At 39.8% G+C, this 18,430-nt stretch overlaps 1 protein-coding gene across 3 annotated transcripts in view; it reads left to right on the top strand.

Moving 5' to 3' along the window:
• D2HGDH (FAD-linked oxidases family protein) overlaps window positions 1-18,430 on the top strand; it is a 106,239-nt gene that overhangs the window by 83,745 nt on the left and 4,064 nt on the right. For all 3 annotated transcript variants that reach the window (XM_077391695.1, XM_077391694.1, XM_077391696.1), the window contains exons 10-11: window positions 15,026-15,126; window positions 16,722-16,830. In XM_077391695.1, the coding sequence (XP_077247810.1) occupies window positions 15,026-15,126; window positions 16,722-16,830 (210 nt within the window). The remainder of the gene's footprint in view (window positions 1-15,025; window positions 15,127-16,721; window positions 16,831-18,430) is intronic.

Here is an 18,430-nt window from a genome sequence, read left to right as displayed (position 1 = left end):
ACAAATACATACTTAAAAACCATCACATAAGCAAGACAACCGTTCATAATGGTTTAACAACATTGAAAGCCTAACACATGTCTGATTATTTGGTATGTACCACATTCATATGTAATTCATACAAATAGTTATACATAATACATAACTCAAAGGTCGGTCTCTTTCTCTCTCGCTTGATGCCACTCCATTCTCTCTCTCGCTCGATGCCATCTCCATCCTCTCCCTCAGCGCCCTGGCCCAAAATCAGCCGTCGTCATGATCCTTGCCACTCTCGTTTAGGTCTAATCTGCCTCGTGGTCTCACTCTCACCTTTGTCACACATTGCTCCTGGATTTATCGTCCATCCTCTGGCCTCAGAAACCCTCCGACTCAGATTGAAGCAAACAAAGGCCTCAAGAAGTTCGTCCTTTCAATACGGAAACTCTCCTATGTCATTCCCTTTGCCCTTTGCCTGATTTTTAAGGTTCTATTTTTACCTAATCTGTTAAAGGGAGAGCTGATTAGGTATAAATGGATCCTGTATTGTTTATACCTAAAACCCTAATTCTGTTTATGCCTAATCTGTTGAAGAGAGAGCATATCTGTTTTTTTGTTATTTTTGTATTAAAGGAGCCTGATTTTTAAACCTGAATTTTGTATAAGCAGATTTTGTATCAACAGATCCTGTATTGTTTATGCCTAAATAACTCATGGTAAGGATTGAGCCTCTAGCTCAATTGGTTAAGGCTCTGCTCTTCAACCTTGAGGTCAGAGGTTCGATCCCAGCTTACCGACCACCAAAAAAAAGAAGAAAACTCTATCGTATCTCCATGCAGTTGGGCTTCTTAATTTTTGTTTTTCTTAACTTTTATTTTGGTTCTCTGTTTATACATAGATCTAAGTTGCTTGCTTGCTTGGTTCTTTGCTTATTTTGCTTCTCTTAAGTTGCTTGATTTCCCGTCTTGAACGGTATCTCTTGTTGCTTGGCTTCTTGAATGGTATTTGTGACAAGTATTTTGTACAATTCCATTCTGTTCACCCCTCTAATGATTTGGACTAGGTTTCCCAATCTGACAACAATATAGTTGGCCACCTCCTTGATTATGATCATGGGCTGCCTCATTCACAGTTTTCTAGTTACTGGTTGTTTTTCCAACTGGTCCACGTTTCTCTAGTTGTTGTAGTCTTTTCCAGTTAGTTCATCATGTTGTGTTAGATCTTTCCTGCTTTCTTTTAGTTGCTGTGTTTTATTCCTAGTGGCCTTTCATGTTTAATTAGTCTTTCTACTTGTTGGCTAGCTTTATTTCAATCAGACCAGTTCAGAATTTCATATTTATAGGCTTCTAGTTGCTGATTGTTCAGAATTTCATATGTACTTGCCTCTAGTTGCTGATTTGGTATTGGTCCTATATGTTTGGTTTTAATTCAGATCTTTATTAAGTCTCACATTTTCTATCTAGTTGGTTGTTGGTTTCTAAACCTTCATGTGTCTTTCTATGAAGTGATTTTTTATGGATGTTTAATTCAAATCCATTACTTGTCATGTCCCGAACCGGGGTCCGCGACAGCGCCGCATGCCCATGGGTCACCTGCACGGGAGCGCAAGGCAAGGTGATAGCAGATGAATCATCACCTGCTCCACAAAACAAGTATGCAGAGCAACTAGAATTCTGCTATCAATTAATTACCAATAAGTCTTACGATGTTCCATCACATTAAATTTCCAAGTCATGAAGTTCCCAACTAAAATAAAATAACTAATAAATTGTTTATGCCAAAGTTTCAAAATAAAAATGAATCTGAAAATATCCCACTAAGCTAGTATCGCGCTCGCCCCAAATACCGCGGCATACCTATTCCTCGTGATCCAAAAAACATAGATATATTGGAGTGAGCGAACACTCAGCAATTACCAAATCATTATAATGGGCGGATCAAGCATGCAAGGAAAACATGATTTAAAACTGGAAAATTTCAACACAATCGTATCCCAAAACATTTATCATGAAAGGAGAAACAGAAACAACTTTTTAAACGGAAAAGTCTACCCACGATGCCATGCACCAAAAAACATGCAACGATCAATTGTGTCTTAGCCTACATCACAGTCAGTGCCACAGCCCCAACTGATAGGTGGATGATTGGTCTAACATGGTCACATCCAGTGCCATAGCCCCAACTGGTGGCATGTAACGATAACATCGGTACGACGGGAAATTCCCAAAATTGCACATTTGACCAATCTACGTGACCACATGCCAGTGCCACAGCGCCCCAACTGGCAGGTAACGACACCATAGTTACCATGGGTATCCCATTTAGTTCCAGTGCCATAGCTCCACTGCCAGATAAGAAAACCCAAGTACACGGCTTGTCTAGCAACTCCATGATCATTTCACGACCCAAAGGCCAAAACCGATTCCATGGAATCAACAATGTAATTAAACCAGTAAATCTTTCCACCATAAAAACATGCACACATGCTTGATCCAATTTTCAGAAATACAGCATGCTAAAAACATGATCACTTTTCCAAGATATGATTTCATGAATATATAAACATGAATATAATCACGAAAGCACAACAAACATCTCCAAATCAACAGGAATTCAAAAACATTGGTATAGAGATAAGGTACTTACAATTGTTAATCAAAGTCTTCCTCACGGCTATTTCTCTAAGCCAAGTCACGGTGTGATATCACCCTATAATCAAGATTGTTCATAAATTAGTGTTTGTTACATTTAAACAACCCGTCCTGGTGAATTCGCGCCCCAAAACGACCCCGAAAGGTCAAACCCAAAAAACCCATGCCCGGTTGACCGCCCAACTCCGATCGACCACCGGGACATCTTGGGAAAAGACTGATATCAGGCGTCAGTCGACCGCGCCCCGAATCTGGGTTTTCTTCCATAACACGATTTCTCACCCTTTTTTGTTATTTTTCGACCAAAGTCGAATTTTACATTCAAATTAATTAAGAAAACACCCTAAAATATAACATATCAAATCGAGGTAGTTAATGCGGATCTACCTGAAACCTTTGCGATTGCAAGGATCCCTCTGAATCTATCTCGCTGAAATCTCCTCGGACATCGTCCCTCGCTGAACACACGATACGAATAGTAAATATACTAAATCCATACTGAAATCAATTTAAAACTACTCTCTATCGTTTAGATTAATGATTAATGAACTCTTACCTTGAAGATTGATTTCTCCAACAAAAACTCCCTCTTCTAGGGTTTCTCCTTCCTCTCTCTCTCTAGGGTTTTCTCAAGAGAAAAGAGTTATGGAAATAACTGAGTATTTAACCCTAGATTGAAGCGGATTGACTTAAGTAACCCTAGATATTATTAAATATTCCAAATTCCCAACTACGCCCAATTAGAGCTATTACGTGAGAGAATGAGTAGAAAGGAGAATTGTGAGTTAGGGAGATCTCCCCCTCACTTATGTATTTATATATACAAAAAGTGAAATACACAAATGACCTATATGCCCATAGGCATATACATACACTAACACTCCCCCTCAAGCTAGAATGTATATGTCAAACATTCGTAGCTTGCTACAAATATCGCTTAATTTGGCTTTGTTCTATGCCTTGGTCAACATATCCGCTAATTGGTCTGCCGATCTAGTGAACACTATGCATATCTCTCCTTTTTGAATCTTATGCCAGAGGAAGTGGCGATCAACCTCGATATGTTTAGTTCTCTCATGAAAGACTGGATTTGTGGCAATTTGAATCATAGCCTTGTTGTCACAATATAACTGAGAAGGAGATGATGGGGAAAAACCAATCTCTGACAAGAGAGAGCATAACCAAATAAGCTCTCCACTTGTGTGGGCCATAACTCTATATTCCGCATCTGCACTAGATTTGGAGATAACATCATGTTTCTTACTTCGCCATGACAGAAAGTTACCTGCCACAAATGTACAGTATCCTGTGGTAGACCTCCTGTCAGCTGGAGATCCTGCCCAATCTGCATATGTGTACCTTTCTATCTTCTGATGTCCATGTTTCTTGAATAACAACCCTCTACCTGGAGCACCTTTCAAGTACCGAAGAATCTGAAGAAATGCTGCCTAGTGTGAAGTACGAGGTGAACTCATATGTTGGCTGACAGCACCAACAGCAAAGGAGATATATGGGTGTGTGACTGTAAGGTAGATAAGTTTACCAACCAGCCTCATGTATCTGCCTGGGTCACCTAACAAGTTTCCCTCTTCAGGTAATAACCTCACATTTGGGTCCATGGGAACTGAGGCAGGTTTCACTCCAAGATAACCTGTCTCCTCAATTAAGTCTAAGACATATTTCCTCTGTGATAGGGAAATCCCCTTAGTAGAATATGCAACTTCAATGCCCACGTAGTATTTAAGACGACCAAAATCTTTGATAGAGAACTCATTTTGCAAGAAGGTCTTCAATTTCTAGATCCCCACTGAATCACTGCCAGTGATGATGATGTCATCAACATAAACTATCAAGAGTACACAACCAACTGTAGACCGACAGCTGAAGACAAAATGATCAACTGCACATTGCTTCATGCCAAAATGCATGATAGCATCACTAAACCTTCCAAACCATGCTCTAGGAGACTGCTTGAGACCGTAAATGGATTTCTTTAAGCGACAAACGGAGGAGGACATCTCCCCCTGAGCAACATACCCAGGAGGTTGCTCCATGTACACCTCCTCTGTGATCTCACCATGAAGAAAGGCATTTTTAACATCCAACTGATGTAGAGGCCAGCCATGATTGAAAGCAAGAGATAGGAGAACACATATGGAGGGAATCTTTGCAACCAGAGAAAAAGTTTCACCATAGTCCACACCAAAGGTCTGAGTGTACCCTTTGGCCACCAAGCGCGCCATAAGGCGCTCAAGAGATCCATCAGGTAAATATTTGACTGTATAAACCCAACAACACCCAACAGGGCAAGCACCAGGAGGCAGAGGAACTAAATTCCAAGTTTGATTGGCCTGAAGTGCATCCATCTTAAGGTCCATAGCAGCGCGCCACCCCGGGTGATCAAGGGCCGCAGGTAAGGACTGTGCAAAGAAACAGAAAACAAGACACAAAACTACGAAAAAACGGGCGTGAGAGAATCATAGGAAAGAACAGAAGAAATAGGATGAGCTACACTATGAGAACGAGTGCATGGGGCGATAGGAGAGTCGACAGGTACCTCGGTGGTGAAAGGAGGGCTCTGAAGCACAGGTACTCTCCCGGGGGTCCCGTACCCGTACCCCACACGTATGGGGTGCGGGTAAGTTTGGGTACGCCCCGGGTACGTCCTGGGTGCGCACCCCTCATTTAAAAAAAAAAACAAAATTTTTTGTTTTGGGTGCGTGTCAGGTGCGTCGTGGGTGCGCACCCACGCGTGCCCGACACGTTTGGGTGGCTTTTAATTAAGAAGGGGGGTGTTTCAGCTACTTAAGGGGGTGGCTTTATAACATATTGGGGGGGTTGTTTAGAAAACAAATAAAAGGTAAAAAAAACCCTCGATTCTCTCTTATACCCAAATCTCTCCCTCTCTCCCTCTCTCAAAACCCTACCTAAACCCATCTTCTCCGGTGAGCTCCCTCCACTCCGACGAGGTCTCTCCACTCCGGCGAATCCCTCCCCTCCGACGGCCATTAAAGGTAACCCTCTCTCTCTCTCTGTGTGATTCTCTCTCTCTCCCCGTGCTCTCTCTCTCTCCTCTCTCTCTCTCAGCCTCTATCTCTCTCTCTGTTACTCTCTCTCTCTCTCAGCCTCTCTCTCTATCTCTCTGTTTCCCTCTCTCTCTGTGCCTCTATCTCTCTCTCTCTCTCTCAGCCTCTCAGCCTCTCTCCTCTCTGTGTTTCTCTCTCTCTGTATCTCTTTCTCTCTCTGTTTTTTTTTTTGGATTTGTCAATCGATTTTGAGTCCAAAACAGATTATTGGGCCCTGTTTGTTTTGGATTTTGACCACATTTTTTGGATTTTGTCAATCGATTTGAGTCCAAAACAGATTATTGGGCCCTGTTTGTTTTGGATTTTGAGAACATTTTTTGGATTTTGTCAATCGATTTTGAGTCCAAAACAGATTATTGGGCCCTGTTTGTTTTGGATTTTGACCACATGTTTTGGATTTTGTCAATCGATTTGAGTCCAAAACAGATTATTGGGCCCTGTTTGTTTTGGATTTCGAGAACATTTTTTGGATTTGTCAATCGATTTTGAGTCCAAAACAGATTATTGGGCCCTGTTTGTTTTGGATTTTGAGAACATTTTTTGGATTTTGTCAATCGATTTTGAGTCCAAAACAGATTATTGGGCCCTGTTTGTTTTGGATTTGAGAACAGATTGTGAATCCAAAGCAGATTTTTGGACTCACAATCTGTTGAATCTAATTTTGAGTCCAAGAATCAGCTTCGGACTCACAATCTGTTCTCAAAATCCAAATCTGATTTTTGGGTGCAATACATGTTGGCTGTTGAGAGTCCAAAACCTATTGGCTGTTGGTTGTTGGCTGTTGGCTGTTGAGAGTCCAAAACTGATTTTTGGGTGCAATACGTGTTGGCTGTTGAAAGTCCAAAACATATTTTTGGGTGCAATACCTGTTGGCTGTTGAGAGTTCAAAACTTATTTTTGGGTGCAAATACCTGTTGTCTGTTACTCTGTTGAGAGTCCAAAACTGATTTTTGGATGCAATACTCCAATACCTGTTGAGACTTGAGACTTGAGAGTCTAAAATTGCTTCATTATAAATTTATAATTGCATTGCATTGGATTGCCATTTGCCATTTGCCATTTGCCATTTACCATTTACCATTTGCCATTTGCCATTTGCCACTTGCCTTTTGAATTTACATGGGTATGTTTGGTTGTGTAAACAATTGTTTAATTTACATGGGTATGTTTGGTTGTGTATACAAATTTACAATTGGTGTGTTGCCTTGTAACCTTGTTTGTTTCAATTTGTGTAATTGAGAATTAGAGTCCCTTGTTTTGTTGGGTTGCAACGTTGCGTACTAAAATTGTTTTTGCTGTTTAATAGATTTTAGAATGTCTTCATCCGGTGCTAGTAGCGCCGCCCAAGCCACACATACGTCTTCTACTGATGAAGATTTGTCGAAGCCTTTATGGAAGCATGTCTCTAGATTTGATAAAGATCCTAAGGGTGGAGGGAATGTGAGGTGGCAAAGCAATTTTTGCAGTAAGAGTTTCAGTAGCTCCTACACAAGGGTTAGGGCGCACTTGTTGAAGATAGCGGGACAAGGAATCGGACCATGTCCTAAAGTGAAAGCAAGTGATCTACTTGCAATGCAAAGGTTTGAGGAAGAATGCAAAGAGATTATGAAGCAAAATGCTCCCAAGAAAGTGCCATTGCCGCCATCGTCGAGTACTGGATCATTGGGTTGCACAAGTATGTTTGTGGCTCCAAGTTATGATTTGAAGTAGAGAAAGACAAGTGGAAATGTGAGTGCACTTGAAAAAGCTTTCAACATGGTGGCCCGTGATCAACTACATGCCGAGATTGCTAGGATGTTTTACTCCGGTGGCTTGCCCTTTCACCTAGCAAGAAACCCATACTATGCTAGTTCCTACACTTTTGCCGCCAACAATGCACTTTCGGGGTATTTGCCTCCGGGGTACAACTTGCTTAGGACAACTCTACTTCAAAGAGAGAGGGCTAATATTAATAGGTTGTTGCAACCTATTAGAGACACGTGGAAGGAGAAAGGCATGAGCATTGTTAGTGATGGATGGGGCGACTCACAGAGGAGGCCTCTCATTAACTTCATGGCGGTATCGGAAGGTAGAGCTATGTTTCTTAAGGCGATAGATTGTTCGGGGGAAGGAAGTCATTAATGAGGTTGGACATGATAAGGTTGTCCAGGTAGTTACCGATAATGCTCCAAATTGCAAGGCGGCCGGACAACTTGTTGAAGCTCAATTTCCTTCCATATTTTGGACCCCGTGTGTGGTGCACACACTCAATCTTGCTTTGAAGAACATTTGTGCGGCAAAAAATGTAGAAGTAAATCAAATTGTGTATGGAGAATGTAGATGGATCTCGGATATTGCGGGAGATGTCATGCTAGTGAAGAATTTCATCATGAATCATTCGATGAGATTGGCCATATTCAACGACTTCAATAGTTTGAAGTTGCTTTCCGTTGCCGAGACTCGCTTTGCGAGTGTTATTGTGATGCTTAAGCGATTTAAACTCTTAAAGCAAGGTCTACAATCGATGGTGATTAGTGACAAATGGAATTGCTATCGAGATGATGATGTAGGAAAAGCAAAGTTTGTGAAAGATAAGGTGTTGGATGACATTTGGTGGGATTCTATCGATTATATACTCTCTTTTACATCTCCTATGTATGACATGCTAAGAAAGTGTAACACGGATAAGCCTTGTCTTCATTTGGTTTATGATATGTGGGACACGATGATTGAGAAAGTGAAGACGGCAATCTATAGGAAGGAAGCAAAGAGAAAAGAAGAAGAGTCTAGCTTTTATGAAGTGGTGCAAGAAATTCTTTTTGATCGTTGGAACAAGAGCAACACTTCGCTTCATTGCTTGGCTCATTCATTGAATCCAAGGTTAGGTGACTTCAAATTTTATTTAGATTATTAGTTATGTTCATTGTGAACTTTATTTCCTACTTTTAACATGAAACTAAATTATTTTTTCTATTCTTGAAGGTATTACAGCGAAGAATGGCTTAGTGCCGGTTCAAATTGTGTTCCTCCACATAAGGATACAGAGATTTATGCAGAGAGGGTAAAGTGCCTCAAAAGGTACTTTCCCAATTCAGCAGATCGCACGAAGGCTAATGTGGAGTTTGCCCACTTCTCTATGAAGTCTGGATTATTCAATGACGTTGATTCCATCAATGACCGAGCTACTTTAGAGCCTCATGATTGGTGGGCTGTCCACGGTACGTGTGCTCCTATGCTTCAAAGCTTAGCTTTGAAGCTTCTTATGCAGCCTTCGTCTTCATCTTGTGCCGAGAGAAATTGGAGCACTTACTCCTTTGTGCATTCTTTGAGAAGGAACAAGATAACTCCACAACGGGCTCAGGACTTGGTTTTTGTTCATAGTAATCTTCGTCTTCTATCAAGACGATCTCCACAGTATGCACAGGGAGAGACGAGGATGTGGGACATAGGTGGAGATTCATTTGACTCTTTTGAGGATGTTGGGGTGCTTGAAGTTGCTAGCCTTTCACTTGATGAGCCGGATTTGGAAGCCGTTGTTTTTACCGATGATGTAGATGATGATATTGGAGATGAGGCGACGGACATGGTATCTAATGAATGATGCGATCGTAACATCTTGTACTTAAAGTTGGAACTTATGAAATATGGAGTAGTATTAGATTTTGCTATTTTGGTGATGTTAATTGTAATTTGATTGTTCTTTAATTGTTTTTAATTTTTATAAATATATAATAAAATAATAAAAAATATTATTATATTTAACGTACCTGAACGTACCCGCACCCGGGTTTTTTGGAAAATCACGTACCCGCGTACCCGTGTCGTGTCGTACCCGTACCCCGCACCCGTACCCGTGCTTCTTAGAAGGAGGGAGCTCATGCTAGGCTGGCGATGGCGCTGCAGGAGAGGGATGAGCTGCATAGATATGGCGGCGCTGATAGGTCTTCTTAGTAACTGGTGCAGGACGACGGGCAGGTACCTGTAAGGGAACAGAAGTCTCGGGAACTGGAACCACAACAGTTGAAGGTAATTGAGGCGATGGAGAGGAACTGACCACCAGGTCAAGAAGAACTAGAATAGGCAGAGGAAGATCTGAATGATAAGAAAGAGGCGTGGCATCCTGAGAGCTCAGAAAGAAGGACTCAGTCTCGAAGAAGGTGGCATCTCTCGAGACATAAGACCAATGTAAACGAGGGCTATAACAACGATAACATTTCTGTGTCCTTGAGTAGCCAAGAAAAATACATCGTTCAGATTTAGGGTCCAATTTATCCAATCCAGGCCCAAGGTTGTGGACAAAACTCACACAACCAAAGACCTTAGGAGTGAGAGGAAACGTCTCATGATGAGGACGTAAAGTGGAAAACGGGGATAAACCGCCTAGAACCGAGGAAGGAAGCCGATTGGGAAGATAGTTTGCAGTGAGAACTGCATCACCCCAATAAGACTTGGGAACCCGCATTTGGAAGAGAAAAGTGCGAGCTCGATCCAGTAAGGATCCCATTTTCCTTTCAGCAACACCATTCTGTTGAGAAGTGTGAGCACAGGAAGATTGATGAAGGATACCACGAGTGGAAAGGAACTCATCAAAACCATTCGATTTGGAGAATTATTCCTTGGCATTATCAGTGCTAAGGCATTTAAGAGTATAATTAAATTGGTTAGTAACTTCTGCATGAAAAGTACGAAAAACAGAGAATACTTCGCAACGGTCTTTAAGTAAAGCTAACTCATACGTGAATAATCATCCATAAATATGACAAAATAGCGATGTCCAAAAACAGAGGTAGTCCTTAGGGGACCCCATACATCTGAATGTACTAAAGCAAAAGGGTGCGAGGCCTGACTAACAGGCCTAGAAGGGAAGGACACCCTATGGTGTTTCTCAAGTTCACAAGCCTCACACTGAAAAGACTAAACTGGTGAAGAAACTATAGATGTCCGCCGTAAACGATCAAGGCTGGGATGACCGTAAGAGGGAGGGAGAGAGAGAGGGGGATTACGGGGGTAGAGACTAGGGGTGGACATGGTTCGGTTCGGTTCTGGGGTATACCCAGAACCGAACCATATATAATCAGTTCCCAGAAATAGGAACTAGAACCGAACCATATATGTTTGGAACCAAACCGAACCATAACCGAAGTTGATCGGATCGGTTCGGTTATGGGTTTACCCAACCTTCACCAAATGTAGATATTTTGCCTGATCGTGTGGTTTTGGAGGGTGAGATTGGTAGAGATAATGGAGGTCTTGATGGGGAAGGTGGTCAGATCTGTGATTAGGGCGAAGAAATTGCCTGAATTAGTGACGGTGATCGGAGATAGATGATGATCAGAGGTCGAAAATGGTCGTGGTGGCTGGTGGGTTAGGGATAGGTGAAGGAGATGAAGAAGATCATCGGTAGGGGAGGTGGAGGTGGTCGGGGCTTGAAGACGGCGAGATTTTTCTTCCTTTCTCTGCTAGTTCTCTCAAAACCCAAAAGAAAGACAGCGAGATTTTTCTTCCTTTCGCTGCTAGTTCTCTCAAAACCCAAAAGAGGTTGAAGACGGCGATATTTTTTTCGTTTTGGGGAAAAGTAGGGCTTCAAGTTCCACAATACGTTTTATTGTTTTAAGAAGTTATGATTAAAAGTTAAAACTTTAAAAGCCAAAACGTTAAAGGGGGGTGAATTTATCCGATTGGTATTTGGGCGATACAACCCACTCGGTTCTTGGTTCGGTTCTTGGTTCCCAAACCCAGAACCGAACCGAATTCCCACGGTTCCAGGATTCCAAACCCGGAACCGAACCATATAAATCGGGAACCGAACCGAACAGAACCAAATTGGCCGGTTCGGTTCGGTTCGGTTCGGTTCCTCAGTTTGGAACCGAACCATGTCCACCCCTAGTAGAGACGTACGGGTAGGGAGGTGCCGTAATGTGGGTTTGGGTGGAATTCCGTAAGGGTATGGTAGATGGATTTCACCCATATTTTCTTCCGTTAAATAATACTCTCGAAATTTCAGTTTTGGCTATCACATGTTGGTAATCTTTTCCTGATTTTTTGGCTTTTAGTTTTCTTACAATGACAAAACTACCCCTCTAATTTTGACCCAAATGTGAGACAGTGGGAGTGGGATAAAGATACCAAATATGGGATGCGATAGATATAGGTTTTTTTTCCCAAAAATATCGCACTTTTCCTGAAATTTCGAACGAAGAGAAATTTCAGTCGAAATTTCGCACTAAAAGTCTAAGTGTTTATTTTTTTAAATACCACACTTCTCGAAATTTTGACCAAAATTATGGTAATTTTGGTCAAAATTTCGGTAATTTCGTCCTAAATTTAATACTGAATATAATATTTTTTTAATCGGTGAATGGGATTATACCGAAATTTTGGAATTTCAGTCGAAGATTCGGTTTCGCTCGGATCCGAAATGCATCCCGAAACCGGAATTTAAAACCATGTCTATGAGAAGGATTTTGTAAAATTCCAGTATTGTGATGTCTGTTTCAATTGTTTAAACAAATTCCAATATTCTTATTCATTGTGATAGATATTTACTTGCTGTGTCCAATTGTAAAATTCCATTACGTTTCTTTGTATATGTATAGCATTTAGCTTATCCTTGCATAGGCTTGTGCATTATGTTGTCTAACAAATTGGTTTATACTTTAGATATAATTTCATTGCACAATTGGTTTATACTTCAATGTATTGAACTCTCCGTGATTATCCTTGAGTTGTCATGCATTTGACATGGTTACCAAGGTGTGTGTGTGATATGTTTAACAATGCCACTCTTGGGTAGAATTCTAATAGGGACATTCGAGGTGTACTCTCACGATGCTGTTGAAGAGGAACGTGTTTGTGCCTTCGTTTTAGCTCCTATTAAAATTATGAGATATCGTTGTCCTCGGAATGAGAGACTGGAAGATCCCAACATGAATGATTGGATTAAAGCAATTGACGTAATTAATGGTTCACCAAATGTATGTTACGATCTGTTAAGTATGTATACTGAGCAAGTTTTGTGATTACGAAACATTCTGCATGAGAAGGGAAAACTATGGCGTTAACGAGGTGTGTCACTATGGAGCAGCAATTGATTTTATTTTTTCGTACACCATTTCTCATAGGGTTACAAATCAAGTTTCACAATTTCAACAGAATTTCTGCCTAATCAAGTTCATTTGTTGGGCCACAACATAAATATGTTGTACCCCGTAAATCATCTCCATAGGGTGATCCTCACCCTCCGATCTATAGAGGTTTATATAATGTGCAGCCGAACTATAGATCGGTGGGTTAGGATCATCCTATGGAAATGATTTTCGGGATATAGCCAATTTACATTGTGGCCCGACGAATGAATGATTTGGATCATCCTATGAAGTGGGCCTCGTCTTACTTTTTGAAAAATACTAGCCTTTACGCCCCCACACCATATAAAATCCCTCTCGAATGAATGTTTTGGATAAATTAAAGATGTGGCCTACTATGCTGTAACAATGGTTTATAAACCCTTCCAGGAAAGGTGAAAAAGGAGAAAAAGAGGGAACAATTTATAAACCCAACCAAGAAGGGTGAAAATGGAGGAAAAGAGAGAACGGTTTAATAAGGCCAACCGGGAATGGTGAAAAGGGGAAAGGTAGGGACAATGAACGTAGGATGTAAGAGAGAAAGGGTATGAATAGAGGATGAAAGAATGGAGAAGAGGGAGATGGAATGGTAGACGAGGGGTGACGTAGAGCGGGGAAGAAAAAGGGAGGAAAGGGGAAGGGAAAGAAAAATAAGAGGAAAAGGCAAATATGCCACTTATTGGGCCCCACGGGTTTCTGACCGCGCTTAGAGTAAGTCTTAATTGGGCGCCTACGATCCCCATCACGGGGAGGAGACGGGAGAAAGAAGGGGAGAGGAGAGGGCGTACCTTGACATATGAGGGGCTTCTTTTCATGTTTTTGTTACCGAGGTTCCCAAGATTTCTTAGGGCTTCCTCCTTTTTGGTCTTTTATATGGACTAAGGGTTTTAACACTTAGCTAAAAATAGAAAGTTTGTGCTTACTAAAAATAATAAGTCTATGCTTACTAAGAATAGTAAATTTGCATTTTGCATTAGTGATGTCTAGACCATGGTTTAAAATTTCGGGAGAAATGTGTCGGTTCAGCCGACATGTGAAGGTTTCAACCGAAACTGACACGAAATTCACATAGATTCATAATTTTACAAGATTTCGCCGAATTTTAAAGATTTCCTCCGAAATTTCAAAGATTTCCACCAAAATTGCTGAAATTTCCACTAAAATTTTGAAAATTTCAGTTGAATTTTTAAAATTCCCAAATTTTTAACTGAGTTTTACATAATTTTATCTGAAATTTCCATTGAAACCGAAATATTTCGAATATGGTTGTGGTCGAAACTGACACCGACACCGAAGCCGAAATTTAAAACCTTGGTATGGGCTTAGGCTTGGGTCTAAGGTAATGGGCCTTAAGTAGTAAACAAATTAAGTGGGTCTTAGGGTTGATGTGGATATCATCCACATCTAGGCTAAATAGAATGCTAATAATCCAAATAAAATGCTAATATAAAATAACGCATGTCCAATAGGGCAATAGGGAAAAAAAACTAAAATCTAGTGGCTAAGATAACGGTATCACATACAATTCCAATAGTGGACCCACAAAATGTATGGGTTCTCTTCCCTTCCCTCAACAAAAATACTCACATAAGTTTTCATTATTATTTACAATTTCCTCTCTGGAATTTTGGCTGCTGGTTCTGCCTAAGAGCTTCCTGTCCTATTTCTGCTTTCCTTCTTCTCCTTTTTCTTTCGTCTCACTCTTTTCTCTTTCTCTTTGGAATTTTTTAGATGATTCTTTGTATATCTATGTTAGATCAAACTACTAACTAATTTTCAGTGGACCTACGGCCAAGGTACACAATTCCAGCATTCATTCCTTGTTGGCACACTGTCACTTATCTATTGCATAAACAACAGTATGAGAACGAAGATAACCATGACTAACTGTTGTTGCAGTCCTGTAATATTGTACAACAGGATAGAGACTAGAGTAATATTAGTACTACTAGAATCAATTGTGTTTGTATAGTGTAGATGGGGTACATCTTTCTTAGGTTGTCTGAGTTATGAATAGAAATTCACCTTTGATGCAAACATAATCCATCAATGTCATTGCATGACATTCTGGCTCATTACCACCATTCATGGGCTGTCTGGCTTATCCTCTTCATGGACCTAATTATCTTTTTCAGAAAATATCATGATCCTAATGATTTGCTCATCTTTATTGTTCTTTTAATGTTACTTCTACTTTTGGTTGAGGCAGGTTTTGACTCACTTGGAAGGTGTTCGCAATCCATTACCACCCTCGATGTACAACTTTTATATTCTTATTGAGACAACGGGTAGCGACGAATCATATAACAAGTAACTTGGTTATCTCAAGTATTTGCCATTGTTCGATCAAATAAATGTGCTTTGACAGTTGAAAGGTGGTGTTCTATATTGGTTTACATGAAATATTTTTCTTCTGTGTTGTCATTAAAACTCAACCAACGCCATGTTCCTGTCAATAAATTGAATTGAAATTCTGGGTTACTTCTACAGACATATAAATCTCATGATTATTGATGGAGAAGGAGAAGAGAGAAAGATTTGTGTGAAAACCATGAGTAAATTAAGGCCCCTTTGCCTTATATTAACTCACATATGATTATTACAAAGACTAAAATACCCTTAATGAGGGGCAGAGAATAAAAAGACATGTAGTAACATTATACATTTATGCACCTAAGAAAATTCCCCCTCAAGATCATGCATATAGATCTGACATGCCCAACTTGGTCCTTGTATCCTAAAGAAGTGTGGACCCTACTGCCTTAGTAAAGATATCAGCAAGCTGATGTGATGAGGGAACATAATAAAGAACCAGAGCCCTATCATGGAGCTTTTCCTTAATTTTATTTGGAAAAATTATTTTCTTCAAGCATGTCTTCTCTTATTTCCACACCCTTGGACAAAAGTGTGAATAGATTTCAAGCTCTAAAGGTCAGTAAAAACACTAAATGTACCAAAATGGAAAGATCACAAACAATGTAAGAATATACGAAGGATTTTCGACTGGTTTAATACAGAATTAGAAATAATTCCACAGATTTTTCCTTCCTCAAGTTGATTTGCTATTACAACTTTGTCATTATTATCTACCCAAGGAAATTCCACAGCCCCACAGCACGCAATTGGATCTCAAATTGAAGATAGGAGACAGGTTTTGGAAATCCTCATCAATGAATGAACTAAATTCACCAAGAAAGTATCTGATCTATTTCACTCATTGATCACTTCATCCTTCTTCCTATTAGTGACGTGTATTTCTCCTAAAGACAGCCTAATAATGGCATAAATTCCTTTGAGGTTCTCATTGAATACCCCTCTTAGATTTGGGGATAATAATTAGTACAAGAGTTGTCAGGCTTGTGAAACCACCAATTACTCCAAGAGCTTCAGCTGATAGAGAAGGCGTTATTTAACCTTTTATACTTTAACACTGCCCCTCGCGTGTGGCCCCTCTTTTTAGGTTTGGCCCACATGTGGCCCCTCTTTTGGTTTGGCCATTACATATGGATTTTTAATATCAAGGAGTTTTGAACCCAAGACCTTTGCTATGATACCATGTGAAACGACCAATTACTCCAAAAGCTTAAGCTGATGGAGAAGGCGTTATTTAACCTTTTTATACTTTAACAAGGCTCTAGGCCTTTCTATATATATTTGGCCAATATACATCATACTTTCCAAGCATCTAATGTCTGGATTGAACATTGGATAAGTATTGTTGTTAGATGTTCTGTCATTTATTTAATTGACAGATTTTACTATAGAACATTTAGGAGAATGGGAATGGATATTTTAAGGATTTTCTACAACGTATTTTCTTCTAAATCAGTACTTCATGTTTCCAATGGATTTTTATCTCTTTAGCTTTTTGGAAGTCTGATATTTCATATTACTTTCATTTGTAGAGAAAAACTTGAGGCTTTCCTACTTCGCTCCATGGAACGTGGTCTCATATCTGATGGTGTTGTTGCCCAAGACATAAACCAAGCATCCTCATTTTGGCGCATTCGTGAGGTTCTATCTTATAAATTGACAATTATTCTTGACATATTGCATTATTTGTTGTTATTTGTGACATTTCTTTCGTAAGTTTTTCAATCTTGGTACACCTTCATGCTGATTGACATTAACTGAATGCAAACTAATAGGACTTTATCCACGTTATACCTTCATTTCATTATTCGTTCACCTCTTTTTATGATTGAGAACCAAAGACTAAATTAGTAAAAACTATATGCTTAGCTACATTTCGCCTGCAATATATGGGAAAGATATCATGGCCGCCCAAAGCTGTTCTTAGATATAATGGTACTCAACTTTAATCTACTTTTTATTGTATGCTATGAGTAACTTTCTTAAAAGTTGTATCATTCGAACAAAAAGTGCATCTGAATGGTGTGGGTTTATCACAATGACTTCATTTTTGTCAATTGAATACGTATAGCAGCAAGAAAAGCATGAACACCAACAATCTTTTTTGTATCAGCATAGTTCTATAAAACATCGAAATTTGATGCAAAAACCTAGTCATGTAGGTTATATGTGAATCTGAGAGAGATGATGATCTAAGATTCAGAAATATGAGTCTTTGAGTTTTTCCTTTTTAGGGAGGGAGTGGTGGAGAACCTTTGGACATCAGGAAGCTGCAGATCACTAACATGTCGGTTGCGAAGAAATCATAGAACCTTAAAAACATCCTAAGAAGCATGGTTGAAGATAGATGATCAGAAGATTCTGTTTTGGATTGATAAATTGTGTGGCGTATATTCTTCCCAAACAAATTTCGAATTTGTATAGGTTATATGCAAACCCAAATATTTAGTGTGTGATTATTTGGACCTTTCCACTCAGAGCAGTCTCGAATGCCATTATCTGGGGGACTTCTTGTAGGACACTACAGGAAGTCATGTCCCTAAAAAATACAGCAATTTTCTTCAATCATCTTCATTTATAACCAAGATGCTGTTTTGGTTAGCCCCAACCCTGTTGACCACTGATGATCAAGACAAATTGAGATGTTCATTCATTCAATAAGAGAGAAATATGTAGCAGTGCATAACTCCATATAAATCCTTCCTATGTACCCTCCAATTAACGTGTTGTAACACTTATAGAAGGCCTCTCAAGAGAGAGGCATTCTCATCTCTAAAGGAAGCTTTTGATGCATAAATGATAAATCATATATCTCCTCCTTAGTCAAAGACATATTTTTGTACTAATTCTGGTATTGTTTGTTTTACACATTTGAAGAGTATCTTTTTATAAATTACATGATGTGTAATGTATGCCAAGGGTGTCTGAGAAAAAAAACGTATACATATGCATGCATGCATATGCAATAGTGCATGCATATGTATATGAACATGTCTGCACATGTATGCATGCATGCATATGTATTAGTGCGGCGGGAAAGAAACTGTATGCATGAGAAGCCGTCCATTCCCTAGTTTCTATATGAACAGCCCAACCCATCCGACCTTAGTGTCTCTTCAGCTCCTGTCATAAAATATAACATATTTCCCGAAGAAAGTTATAGGTTGATTATTGGTTTAGAATATGGGATTTGCTAGGGACCATCGCAGAAGGTATTTCTCATAGCGTCTGTTGCATGAGA

The sequence above is a fragment of the Tasmannia lanceolata genome, unplaced genomic scaffold (genome assembly GCF_043159265.1).
Source record: "Tasmannia lanceolata isolate RefF3 unplaced genomic scaffold, GAP_Taslan_0.1 ptg000012l, whole genome shotgun sequence".
Taxonomy (NCBI): domain Eukaryota; kingdom Viridiplantae; phylum Streptophyta; class Magnoliopsida; order Canellales; family Winteraceae; genus Tasmannia; species Tasmannia lanceolata.
This window is presented reverse-complemented; position numbering and strand designations above follow the sequence as displayed.